The sequence below is a fragment of the Corvus moneduloides genome, chromosome 3 (genome assembly GCF_009650955.1).
Source record: "Corvus moneduloides isolate bCorMon1 chromosome 3, bCorMon1.pri, whole genome shotgun sequence".
Lineage (NCBI taxonomy): Eukaryota > Metazoa > Chordata > Aves > Passeriformes > Corvidae > Corvus > Corvus moneduloides.
Window position 1 is genome coordinate 117,336,306 of NC_045478.1, and position 12,885 is coordinate 117,349,190.

A 12,885-nucleotide genomic window follows, 5' to 3' on the forward strand; every position below is an offset into this window, starting at 1 on the left:
TCCTATCCCAAAATATCATTCTATATTACATCAGTACCTATTCAAAGTGATTCCAGTAACATCTCTGAAAAGATTATGAACAAATGCCACAGCAACTGAGATAAGCATCAGGCTGAGAACGGACATCTCACTGATTCAGCACCTCGTACAAATGAAATAGTTTAGTTGTCTTACCCACAAACTGATTTCCTTTGCAACTTTCCCCAACCCATTTCACCTCTCAACTGTCCTATCTGCAAAACTGCATGAAATACAAGTTACTGGTTCAAATTTTAATTAGACTCTGAAAGCAATAGCATGGTCTTGTCTTACAGACAAGCCTGATAGCTTAGGCAATTTTAGGGCTTTCTCTGTATTAAATATAGCAGATTGCACAGTTTACAGTAAAAGGAGATATATTTCCTAAGAACATTCAAAATCCAAATCCTTTCCCTAATGAAGTGTCAGATGAAAGGATCTTCTGCGCAAGCACATCAAGAAAACGCCATCTCCCAAAATTTCATTAAACATTAAATGACTGTGAATTACACAAGCAAAAAATGTTGGGATTTTTTTTGACAAATTGTTATTAGTTTCATTTACTTGGTAAGACAGAATACATATGACAATTAGTTCTTCAAATGACTACATGGGGGAAATCCCTTCTGTCCTGATGCTCTGTACTCTATGACAAGCTCATTTGTTTGTGTCTAAGAACAGATTTCCAGCTTCATTCCTTTCTGAAACCAAAGTTAGCCTCAGACAGATAATGTAGCTGCTGCTAATAAACCCGAGATGTCTTAATATCAATTTGCTGAATGGAAAATCCTGCTTATTTTGAACTAATTTAGTACAGCAGTACCTGTTTAAGATCAATTCGCAGCAGACTATTTCCTATTTATTGCTAATTAAAATCACGGATTTCCTGTTCCAAACAGCATATAAGCCTGAAAAATTAGCTCCAGCCCAGTGTGCTATTGACTCAGCTGGGGCACTAGATCTAGATTTACCACCTTATTCCGAGGTTTATAAGAACAACTGCTCTCAGGAATGACAAATCAGCCAGAGGGAGGTCAGGTGAGGAGGGAAACCAGGAAACAATGGCTGAGATTTGTCTTCTCAACGTTATGAAGTGCAGAATGGCTCAGCTGTGCTTTTATCTGCACCCTGAGGTACCAAGAGCACACAGACTGAACTCTCCCTTGGCACATTAAATTTGGGGACCACCCAGCCTTTCTGCCTCAATTCCAGCCCTTTCCGGCCTTGAAGAGAATAATACTCCAGCTGTGTGCCAAGGGGATATCTGCAGGTGGCATCTGGGCTTAACCTTATCCACCCACACTTCTCTTGTCAGGCCCATACAAAACTGTTTTCAACTGATTGTGCTGGGCAGACAGAGGCCAATTCTTTCTTTTCTGGAACACAGTTCAGCCAGGAAAGCACACAAGCTTGGGAACAGCTATGAAAAATGGGAATATTGGAGTGGTCCTGAATTAAGGACGATTCCACCCCATGCTTTCAGTACATTGCTCCAGAGCATTCACGTCCCTGAGATCTGAGACTGCCTGAACTGCACAGTTCCCAGGAAAGCAGCACCTGCTGGGCTCCATCGTGACACCAAACTTCCAGAGGGCACGGAGAAGGGCTGTGCCATCCCTGTCTCCCTAATCCACATAAACTGACAGAAGATGCACTTACAGCAAGAAAATGCGTATTAATAAATCGACCTTTCTTTGTTTTTCCTCCAAAAATCTTTGCCTCATTCCCACTCCAAGAGCCTAAAATCTGCTCAGGCTCATCTTGGGTGATTTAATCACTCACAGCAGTCTGGATTGCATTTCCACCCAGAAGTCTGAGTTTAGGATATGTCAAAAGGGACAAAGAAAGGTAAAAGCCTAGGAAGAAGCCCCACAGACCTCAGGACAGGCATCTCTCCAGAACTTTGGCAAACCAGGTGCCAACAAATGCTTCATTATTGACACCAAATCCAGCAAAACCTCAGTGAGACACAGATCCACCTCCTTTAAAGTTTTACTTCATGCCCCCAGATAAGTTAGCTGCCTGAGCACTGCACATGTGCACAGTTTTAAACTCCAACCATTAACTACTATGAAAAATAACATGAACTTTTGTTAATGTTATCCTTTGTTTTCCCATTTTTTGAAAGATGCCAAAGATCATTCTGGAACTGGAAGTAACATTCAAAAGCAGTTATGAGCGTCCAACTCTGTTACTAGCATTTTCTTTGACACCCCAAGAATACTTACTCAAACAGCTTTCCCAGTCTGTCTCTTATTCATTTCTTAGTTCCATTATTTTTTTAAACAGTACTTGGTGATAGTAATAACATTGCAAAAAATAGAATAGGTGTATAATTAATGAAATAATTGTGCTGAGTATCTATTCACTACGTTTAATAAGTGAGAAGTACTTCAAGTTGTCTTTCACTGTACAAGTGTCTAATTTCTGCTCAAATGTTTACATAATTCTTTTGGTTGAAACCTGTGCTTAAGAAGCAACTGGGCAGGGACTGTTTGTGAGAGGCCCCTGCAGAACCAGCCGAGGGTTTTAGGGTCTTTGTTCCTGCACTGAGCAGGAACTGCAAATTCATGAACATTATCATTCCTTGAAGAGATGGAGTCCTACTAATACCTGGAAAAATACAAGGAGGCTGAAATGCTCTTGTATTTCCAACTGACTCAGGGCCCAGCTTTTTACAGATGGCAGACTTCACTTCAAAAGCAGACAGCATCCTTAGCAATCCTCGTTTTCTCTCCTCAAGATGATACCATTCTTGCAGGCATGGCTGACCAAATTCTGCATCTGCTTGTTAGCTGCTGTAGCTTAAATTAATTAAGTGCATGCATGTAATCTGCTGCCAAGTGGAATTTACATTAACAGGCAGGACCACAAATAGGAAGAAAGCTGGGGTTACTTATCTCACTGCAGGGGAAGGAAGGGCAGAAAGCTTGAGACACATTCTCTGAGGATCAAAGAACCAGAACCCGCAGATTGCTGGTCACTTCTGACCAAAAAGCAACATTTTGGTTCCCTTCAGTCTCATGTATTCCAGTAGTTCAACCTGCCTGGCAAGCTGATAAAACCAGCAGTGCTGATACTGTCAAAAAGGGAATTATGAAGTGACAGGGGGCAGTTCCCTCCCCCTGGGGCAAACCTGAGCCCTGCTGGAGAAGGGCTGGAAGTCTGAAGCTGTTTAATGACAACTTTCCCCAGGCTCTGGGGAGCTGCCCCAACTGGGGTCAGTTCTGAGCTGCTGAGCAGCACAAACCACTGACAACATGCAGAAATAATGGGAAGTGATATGAATGCAAGCAAATATTTGCAGGAACACTTATTCTATCTGCATTTCTTATTAAAAGAATGCAATCAAATTAATAATGATAAATATAAATATTAATGTGTTGATATTTAGATGATGAAATGTAGTTTTGTTGTTCAGAGAACTAAGCTGCTCCTGTTTTCTGCAGGCTTGAAACAGCCCTTTGTTTATCTTCATCTTGTTTGGCAACATAACTTATTTATTTACAGCATGTCAAGGGAGAAACCTAATTTCTAAGGACATTTTCCAATTAACTTTCTTAATTAAAAGTAAAAGTTAGACTCAATTGGTTTGTAAATAGCATTATCTAAACCCCCCAAAATGAATAGGTTCTGGGAAATGACTGAGAATACGCCTACACAAGCCTGATCAGAAATGTTGCCCATCTTCCATTCTCCAGGTGTTACAGATGTTGTCTGGCATTCCGAACGTCTGCTCCTTTCCTGCCTGCTTTGGAAACAATGACATTTGCTCCAAAGTCTGTAACATTCTTAGGGAATTGCTGCTCCCTTTGGTGCCTGTTAGACAGTGCTGCGAGCAAACACTCCCATGGAAGCTTGCACTTCAGACCATGGGCTTTAATGAGTTTGGAGCTCTGCTCTGAATATGAAACTGTAACAAGAGTCTCCGCCATGATCCAACTTCATGAATTTGTGCAAGAATTCAGTAATATCCCAGGAAATGCCTGCTGCTGCACGATTCAAACCTCTGCCATTCAGACTGAGAACTTTAGAAAGATTTCACAGTTTCAGGAGGCACCACGATTTTGTCTTGAATCCCCTTAAGGAAGTTTGTGTAAGGCTTTTAAACTCTGTCTTTGAAGTTAAACCAGACACAGGAATTGGAACCTAGAGACGACATTGTCATGTCTGACTTGGTGATCAATTAGAAACAGACTCACCCCACTGAATAGTTCACGAGAACTGGGAAAATATTTAAATCCAATACAGTCAAAGAAGATGGTTGCAAACCACTTTAAAGCCCTGAAATTACTTATTTCCCCAGCGCATTTATGGCAGTGAATAACCACGCTCTTTGTGGATGCAAGAGCATTTCACATCTAAAAATAACTTACACTGTGCACTGATCACAAATCTAGATATACCCAAGGCAGCCTGGAGTCGCAGATCAATTTATAATACTTATGTAAAATAAAAAATAAAATAAGCTTAAAGCAAAATTAGATGTTCGACTTGCCCCGTATTTTGTGGACATATGCAGTGAGTTATTGCAAGCTTTCTCTGAGACACAGTAATTTAGATGAATGTACTTCTTAGCAGTTTCAGTACTAAAATACCATTTTTTCTCATATATTGAAAATACATGGGAATATATTTCCCATATATTTAGCAGGTATAAACACCTGGCTACTTCCTGCTCACATCCTGACTGTCTTACAACAGCTTCAAGCACACTTTTAAGCAGCCCTTTTCCCTGCTTTAGTACTGGAGAAACAGATAAATGTGCTTTGATATATTTGCTGTGCAAGACGAGTAGTTTCTATGTTCCTATAAAATGCTTTCAGAAATAATAATGATAATAATAATAACAATAACAGTGGTAACAAAAGAAGCTATAAACTCCAATAGGGCCTGGCTGTAACTGGAGAAACCAAATGCCTCTGGATTTTGAAGACAATTAGTCCCCACACATTTTAAATTAGTGTGTTTGTGTGCAGACAGCAGCATTGTATTCTGATTTTGTAGTGGTGTTTTTAACCGCATGAGTCACAGCTTGGGAAGGCAGCTGAGGAAACCTGATGGCTTCCATGCTCCACAGCATTTCCTCATGTCAGAGAAAAAGTGCTGCTTCTGTCCAGGACAAGGTATGAGGGAACCTCTCTGCTGTAGGTTTGGCATGTGTTAAATCCATTTTGCAGATAGCACGGAACCTGGGAATCCATAAATCTGCCTTTCCCCTTTCTTGTTTTCCATACAGGGGAAACTCTGACTTCATTGTTAATGCAGTCAACTAGGAAAACTTAGAGTAGACCACAAACCTCCTTTCTGGGATTGGTGGTTTCAAAACAGGACTGGGAACCATCAGAACTGGATTCTAATTCTGTCATGCAGATAATTTGCTCTGAAAGATGCTTAAGCCAAAGATTTCAAACACCAACATCTAAAGTAAGGCACCAAATGCAAGTTAACCAAACAAAGCCTTCAATACACAAAAAGGTGGTACTGGTTTGAGTTGGAAGCACCACAAGGAAGTTTTATCATACAACGTTTTCCTTTTTGGAATGGTCTACTGGGTTTTTTTTCAGACGCACACATTTAAAGCTCACAGCTGAATTTGTCTTGACAGTGTCATTTCAACCGAGCTACAAATATCTTCTGTTTGCTGGGTTAAGCTTCAGAGACTTCTAAAAGCAGAGTGCTTCAAAAGCTAGGTTTCCTCAAAAACATATCCTAAGGTAATAAATATCTGGAATCTCTCTTTCTAGGAATAATTGACCATAATGACCAGGGTTTTTTTGGCATCTTCCATCTCATTTACACCTGCTCTGAACTCCAGTGGATTGTTGGCCATTCACTGAAATGTGAGTATCCACGGAGAGATTAAAGCAATCCATGACTTGGAACTCCATGGGCTCCACTGACAAACAGCTGACTCCCAAACTGGCAGCAGTGCCCATCAGAGCTCCTAGAACCAACCCCCCCTTCCTTTTGGGTTCCCCCTGCCAGGATTGCTGTGATTGCAGGTGAGCCTCCTGCAGTCCCGGCTCAGCAGGCCGCTCCTGTTGCCAAGGTCACCTTTGCAGAGTTCTATTTGCATCCAGCTGACGTTGATTCATGTTGCCAGATGGCAAAGGACAAAGCACAATCGCTCAACACAACGTGTGACCTACTTACACTCCCAACAATCTGCTGCCTAATACTTGGGAAATGCACGGAGACTTTGATTAAAATTTTAATTTTGTTTCATAGCTGGCCCACATGTGGCATGTACATTTTGCATCCCAGATACATCTGCTCCAGCAGGGCAGTCGCGTGATGCCTCCGACTTCCTTCTGAAACAGGGCCTGTGAATGTGTGTCACTTCCTCATTTCCTAAAGGCACTCTCAAAAGTAATTACAAGTTGTTGGTTTACATATGGACAGCTAATGAAGAGCCAGACACTCTCACGCTGGCACCACATAAAGAAATAGTGACGGCAGTAACGTGTCTGCTCTAGAGAAGGAGAATAAAGACACGATACAGACAAAATTCACGCAGGGTTCCTAATCAAATCCGTGGAAAGTCACGGGGAAACTCTCTGTCCGTGCTCAAAGTCACATATATATTTACAGGATCAGCAGGACTACAGAACTTCTGCAATAATTAACTCTAGTGTGAAGGCATGTGAGAATAATGGAAGTGACATCTGGTCATTGTAGGCCAGATTCCCCAAATTGCTAAGGGCTTTCGGAGTGCCACGACTGCCAGGCTGGCTCAGACCCACGGCTGACTGAGACCTGCACCCTGCCTCTGCTCTTGGCTGGCACCAGATGCTGTCCAAAGGAAAAAGAGTTCTAGAGCAGACACAGATAAAACAAGTCCCACCTTCTAGCACACCTTCCTCGTCCTGATCTCTGGTACTTGAACCCTGGCCTAAGTCCTGCAGTTTGAGTTTTAGCAAAGTTTGAGTTCCTGTCAAAGTATCAATCAACAAAAACTTCAATGCCAAAACCATTTAATTTCTGAAGTGGTCTCCAATCCCATTTTGAATCTCCTCAGCTTTTGACAGATTTTTCAAGGGCTTGGCACCAATAAATGAAGTGGAACTGCTAAAGTCTCAAGTGCTCAGCAGCTCCTCTTGTGAAAGTTCACCACCAGACCCTCAGAGAGTTCAGTGGTGTGTGAATCGGGGCACACACAACTCAGTAACTCTCCTAAATGAAAACAGAATGCTTGTTAAAACACAAATCCTTCCAGCCATGAGAAAACAGAACCCAAAAAGCCTGCAGAGAAACAAGTCTGACATATTTTACACTGAGGAGGAGGTGACAGATCCTGGTTGGAAATGGTCCCATCACATATTAATACTATTTATTTGGGGGGAAATGAGAAGGGAAAGCCAAACACAGGGAGAAGCAGTTGTATCATAGTGTAGGCACTGCTAATGAGGTGATTATAGGTAGCAGAGTAAGTGAAAATAACTGGCAGGACACTGACTAAAAAAAAAAAAAAAAACCCCAAATATTTTATTACTGAATAAAGACTTGCAGGGCTACACTCAGGATATATCATTGCATTATCTCTGTGCCAGCCATGGTGCTATCTTCACCAAGAAGTTCCCAGGACTGGGAAGATGACTAGAAAGGATATTCCAGTTGTGGATGGAACAGAAAACAGAAATATTTTACAATCAAAACAAACAAACAGAAAAAAGCTCATGAGTTTCTGTTACTTTCTCTTTTATGCTTTACAGAAAAGATCTACATGGGAAAGTGATATATTTTAAAGTTCTGTTCCTTTGCCATAAATTAAGTTTGGAGAGACAAAATAATCCAAAGGAAGTAGCAAAAAAAAAGTGCTTATGTCATTATTGAGGAAAGCACAACAGTTCTGGAAAAAATACCAAGCACCACTTTTTAAAAAGAAAAATCAGAGAAATCTCTTCTTCCTTTTAAATCAAAGGAAGCTCAAACATAGATTTTAAGCCAAATCTTCATGCATAAATTGGAGCTTTTACTATCCACAGAACAATAGCTTGTTCTAAACACACTTACTAAGTATTTGTGTGAAGTTTAATATAATATTAGGAGTACTGTATCATACCAGACACAAGTGTCTTTGTCCTGAGCAGTAGATCAGCCTCAGACTCTGGGAAAAGCTGATCCTCCTGGTACAGGTATAAACTCCATCACTATGTCCATCTGGTGGACCTGATTCCACAGCTCCTGTTCCCCGTAAAACTTTTTGTACCGAATGTCGTCACTTACAGGCACCAAATGCACATCTGGAGCCTGGTTTGGGGCAGTAACCCCATTACAAATTTAAGGTCCCTTCTTGCCCTCAGCCCACAGCGAAGCTCCCACAGCTTTGCAGAGACAGAGACTCTGATGAGAACCAGAGATGACCTGACCTTGCTGCAGGAACAGCCCTATTGCAAGCACACAGTATTACTTTTCTAGTTGTTGGACACCATAATACGGGATACATAACACTTTACTGGATTAAAATGCCCAGTGCCTTGTGTCCATTAGGGCTGAGCGGTGGCATCACAAACATATCCCAGCCCTGACAGCACCCGCTGAGTGAATCAAAGAGGCTCTCCTGGGCTGCTTAGCAGAGAGCATCCCCCTCCTCTGCTGGGTCTGGTTGTTTTTTGACTTTGAAGTCTGGGGAGGGGGCAAAGTGTCTGTTTGATTTGCTGTTGTGTGGGAAAGGGGCCAAAGGTGCTTGTGACACTGCGCTGTGCTGGGAAATTGTTTGCTCTTGGTACAGCCTGCAGTTTATAAGCAAGATGCCACAAAAAACCAAACATAATTGAAGAGAGCCTCCTTAAATGAGAACAAAGTAAACAGAGATGCTTCACTAGAAGTTACATCCCCTGATCCTTCTGCTGTCAAGTCCATGGATGTTTATTTTCTCTTTGGTTCAACTTAAGAATTAATTATCTTTCATAGAAAACACAAGCTGCTACCGTTACGTTAACAATACTTTGAACAAAAAGGTCTTTTGGGGGGTAAGTCTGTCTTCTAAAGAAAAGAGATAAATTTAGTAAAACTCATCCTTGCGTGCTCTTTAGATCCTTCAAACAGGAGTTTGCAACTGCTTCGCCTGCACTGAACAATCACAAAAGGGAAAAAATCTCTTCAATAGTATGGAACTGGGGTAAACTAAGAATAGCAATACAATTGAAGAGTTTTGTTTGGGTTAGTGCTCCAGTTTGTGTTTTTGGAAGAGCTAGATGGATAATATTCAGGATAGCTCTTTATTTAAGGAAAGGAGCACACACCATAAATTAGGAAGTATAAATATTTAAAGCTTTGCTGAAAGTGTACACAACCAACCTATTACGGCTGAACGGCTTTTTCTAGGCAATAGCTACAATAGATGTCCTTAAAAGTGATCCCTTGGTGTAACACTGGGCAAAGGCCAAGAGAAACTCTGTTTCCATAATGGTACTCTAGGGAATTCTTTATTTTGAAGTGCCACATGGAATATCTAAATTAAGTCACGGGGGCAAAAAAATTTATAGTATCCAAAACGTTTGCTTGGGCATGCAGTCCATAGCATCACCCTGTTAATCACACTGGAGATAAACAGCTCTTCCCAGATTCCTGACTCCAGTGACAACTGCTCCGGAGCTGTCATGCCTGACGCCAGCTCTGCTCAGAACTGCTCCCCTGACCACAAGTTTGGATGTGCTTTTAGGGTTATAGTGAAGAGTAAGCCAAAAGGGGGGAAAAAAAAGTGCCCAAAGTCCCACAGCTGAGTAGCAGGAATTTCAAACAGTTCCCAATTTGGAAATGGCTGAGAACAAGGACACAATCAAACCCAGTGTCTGGGAGCATGTGCCTGGAAAAAGTATCGTTTAGTGAGTCTGCAAAAAATCCTTAAAAACCATAGGATAGTGAAGGATGAAGGCAAGTGGGAAGATCAACAAGAGGAGTTTTTCCTCTCTCTGTAATGGTTATAGGACCAAAAAACGTGGCCTGTGTACCATGTGATTCTTTTAAGTCATAAGCACTACTTTAAGATTCCTCTTGCTTTGTCTCTCTGCTATTCCCAGGGAACTGACAGTGCTGTGACTGTGTCCCTGTAAGCACCAGCGCCAGGCAGGTTTCACCTGTAATCACAGAACACTTCCCTCCCCTCTCACACCTTGTCATTTCCCATCAGCCGTGAGCTGGGGTGATGGATCACCCTGCACAGCTCTGCTCAGGGAAGCAGGGAATGTTTCTCTCCACAAGCCAAGGAGAATGGCCTTGATTTGGGTCTTTGCACAGCCACGGGGCCAGCGGGGAGGGACCCGCGGGGAGGGACCCACGGCAGGTCCCAGCGCTGTCCAATGTACCATGCAGGCTGCAGGACAGCTCTTGCCAGGGATGGACCTGTTCTGCTTGGAAACTGAAACTCTGAGGACTGGGAGCAAGTTTCCAGTCCATGTGCCATTTTATACTTCCACATCCCAGCCCTTCTCTTTGCTTTGCCGGTAAAGTGATGCCACCCAATTTTCCATGGATTAGCAGCAAAGGCAGTTGAAGTTTTTCTTAGTTGCTTTTTTTCCCTCGAGTAAAACCTTCATCATCCAGTTTATAGGTGAAGCAGACAATGAGCAACACAAACTCAACCTTGTTCTTACAGCATTAAAAAGCAAAATTTGAATTTATACCTAGCTTTAACTTGTTTTCACAACCAAAACCACAGACGAAATACAAGCTGCCTTTCTTCTTGACAATAACTGACAATAAAACCTACCATCCCCTACTTAGTTACTCTTCAAATTTTAGATTTAAAATCTTAGTAGAGATCAAAAACAGAGCTGTTCCATGCTAAAGGAATGCAATAGAAATGGCCATCAGTAAAGCTCAGATGTGAACAAATAAACACACATCTGAAGCATAAACCTTTGTCTGTCTGTCAGGAAACACCTCAATATACCCAAGAGCCTTTTGTGCAAATGGAATCATTCTTCTCATAATAAGTCTCATAAAATAAAGTAATTTCAGCTGATGGTACACAAGGTAAAATTCACTTATTGTTTCTGCAGATGAGTGGTTACTAGAATGTCAAATTTCACTCTTTAAAAGAGGGTTGGCTTATAATTTATCATCATGATTACAGTCTAAATTTCTCTTTTAAATTTTTAGTTTTTAAAAAAAAATTCCCGAATTAATGAAATACAAATGTAAAACATTTAGTCTGAACTTTCACAATTTTTTCCTTGCTTTTTGTTATTAAATATGTGTATAAAGATCTATGTGCATCTGCAATGAATGCAGCAGAACTCACTATTACTCCTTCTGATTTGAAGACACGCAGTGCCACTCAGAAATCTTACTTAAACTTTAGATTCACCAGTCTGGGGTAATTGAAGCTACTATGGAATAGCCTAAACCTGAGCTAGGTGGCCATTTAGAAGGGGAGGCTGAGAGCCTTGTGGGGTTTATTGAAAAGCTTGCAATTACTGCAATCTAGTGTTACTGTATTCATTTAGAGAAAAAAAAACCAAGATAAATAACTTTTTTTGTTGTAAAGAGCCATTTAAGAATCTTCTTTGACAGCTAATCTAAACCACAAGAATTACTCTCCTAAAGAGACCCATCTCACAGACAAAAATTAGGTGCAGCAATTTGGAGTGTATCCCATATTTGTTTTCACGTGCATCAAGAAAGCTTCACACCTGTCAGAAGAGTTAATCTCAATTCATCCTTTGCTTCAGAAATGTAATGCCTGTCTCTTTCATTAGAGAAGTTCAGGTCAGTTCTGATGACACCATTTAAAACCCTCACCCTCAGTCTAATTTTTAATCAAAATGTGTGCCATAGGTCCTGCTGGAATCTCTGTTGAGTTCTGTGTTGGTCTTCTCACAGAGCTGGCACAAAAAAATGGGTTATTTGAGTGTTCCCCAGCACCATTTCCCTCCCCTGAAGGACTTGAGACTTGCCCAGGTTTCTTGTAGGTATCTAAATTCAGAGCAGATGAGCCTTACCTCCAGTCCTGCACCTACTGCCCTTGGAGTATTCTTCAGTTCCATTATTTCATGGCCCCTTTAATTAATAAAAATTCACTTTAGGACTCATCATTTAATTCAAGTGAATTAAACAGCGCAGCAATGTGGAAAGATGAAAGTCTTGGAAATGCAAAGTCTGAGGAAATGCAATTAGAGCATCCCACTTGACCAGTCCTTCAGGTGGCACTCATCACATTTGCACAAATCCACACAAAAGCAGGAAAAGGTGAAAAGGGTGAAGTATTCCCTGGATGGCAATACTCCTGCACTGCCAGTTAGCAGCAGCATTAAACTTTAACAAATGAGCTGCAGAACACTCTACCCTTCCATGTAAGTGCAAGACTGAGACCCAAAAAAACCCCATCAGCAGTGAAATGTTATCTTTATACCAAAACTCGGTCTCTGAGGCTGCAACAGCCTTTTTTTTCAAGAAAGGAAGCTGAAGGAAACCCTGGCACAAAAACACACGTTAAGTAACAGCCATTTTCAGCAAAGACACTGATGATGTCTATCAGTGCCCCAAGAATGCCACCAAATAAAAAAAAAAAAAGAGAAAAAGAGGATGGCATGATTTCAGCCACTAACTAAAATGAAATAAAACCTTTCAGAAATGCAGAATGGGATGATTACATCCCACAGCTGTCTGCTGTTTATGACACCAGCTGAACTTCGAATTATAAAAAGGGTGAATATTCAACATCCAGAACACTACAGTAACACCTCATGGAGAATCTGGATGTCATTATAGGTAACATTTCCAAAAAGGCAAAACTCAGTGAAGTACTTCGAAGATGGTGTTTGAGTTTAGAATTTTACCTTTCTCTATTTAGGAACTCTACAGGTCTCTATGCTAGGATGGATTCATTAGGAAAACAAAGCACTTCTGACCACCTGACCT

The 12,885-nt window shown here is 41.2% G+C and overlaps 1 protein-coding gene and 1 long non-coding RNA gene across 5 annotated transcripts in view; one reads left to right on the forward strand and one right to left on the reverse strand.

The window, feature by feature from the left end:
* LOC116441612 overlaps nt 1–12,885 on the forward strand; it is an 82,526-nt gene that overhangs the window by 67,116 nt on the left and 2,525 nt on the right. The window contains exon 3 of one of the 2 annotated variants that reach the window (XR_004239174.1): nt 5,766–5,861. This is a non-coding gene — a long non-coding RNA (uncharacterized LOC116441612). Of the gene's footprint in view, nt 1–5,765; nt 7,496–12,885 lie in introns of those variants that run through there. The other variant, XR_004239173.1, reaches the window with a different exon arrangement.
* Nucleotides 1–12,885, reverse strand: part of PLCB1 (phospholipase C beta 1) — a 352,437-nt gene that overhangs the window by 28,262 nt on the left and 311,290 nt on the right. The window contains exon 32 of one of the 3 annotated variants that reach the window (XM_032103717.1): nt 12,001–12,024. The exons of the other annotated variants lie outside the window; for them this stretch is intronic. Within the exon in view, the coding sequence (XP_031959608.1) occupies nt 12,016–12,024 (9 nt within the window). The 3' untranslated portion in view covers nt 12,001–12,015. Of the gene's footprint in view, nt 1–12,000; nt 12,025–12,885 lie in introns of those variants that run through there. 3 annotated transcript variants of the gene reach the window in all.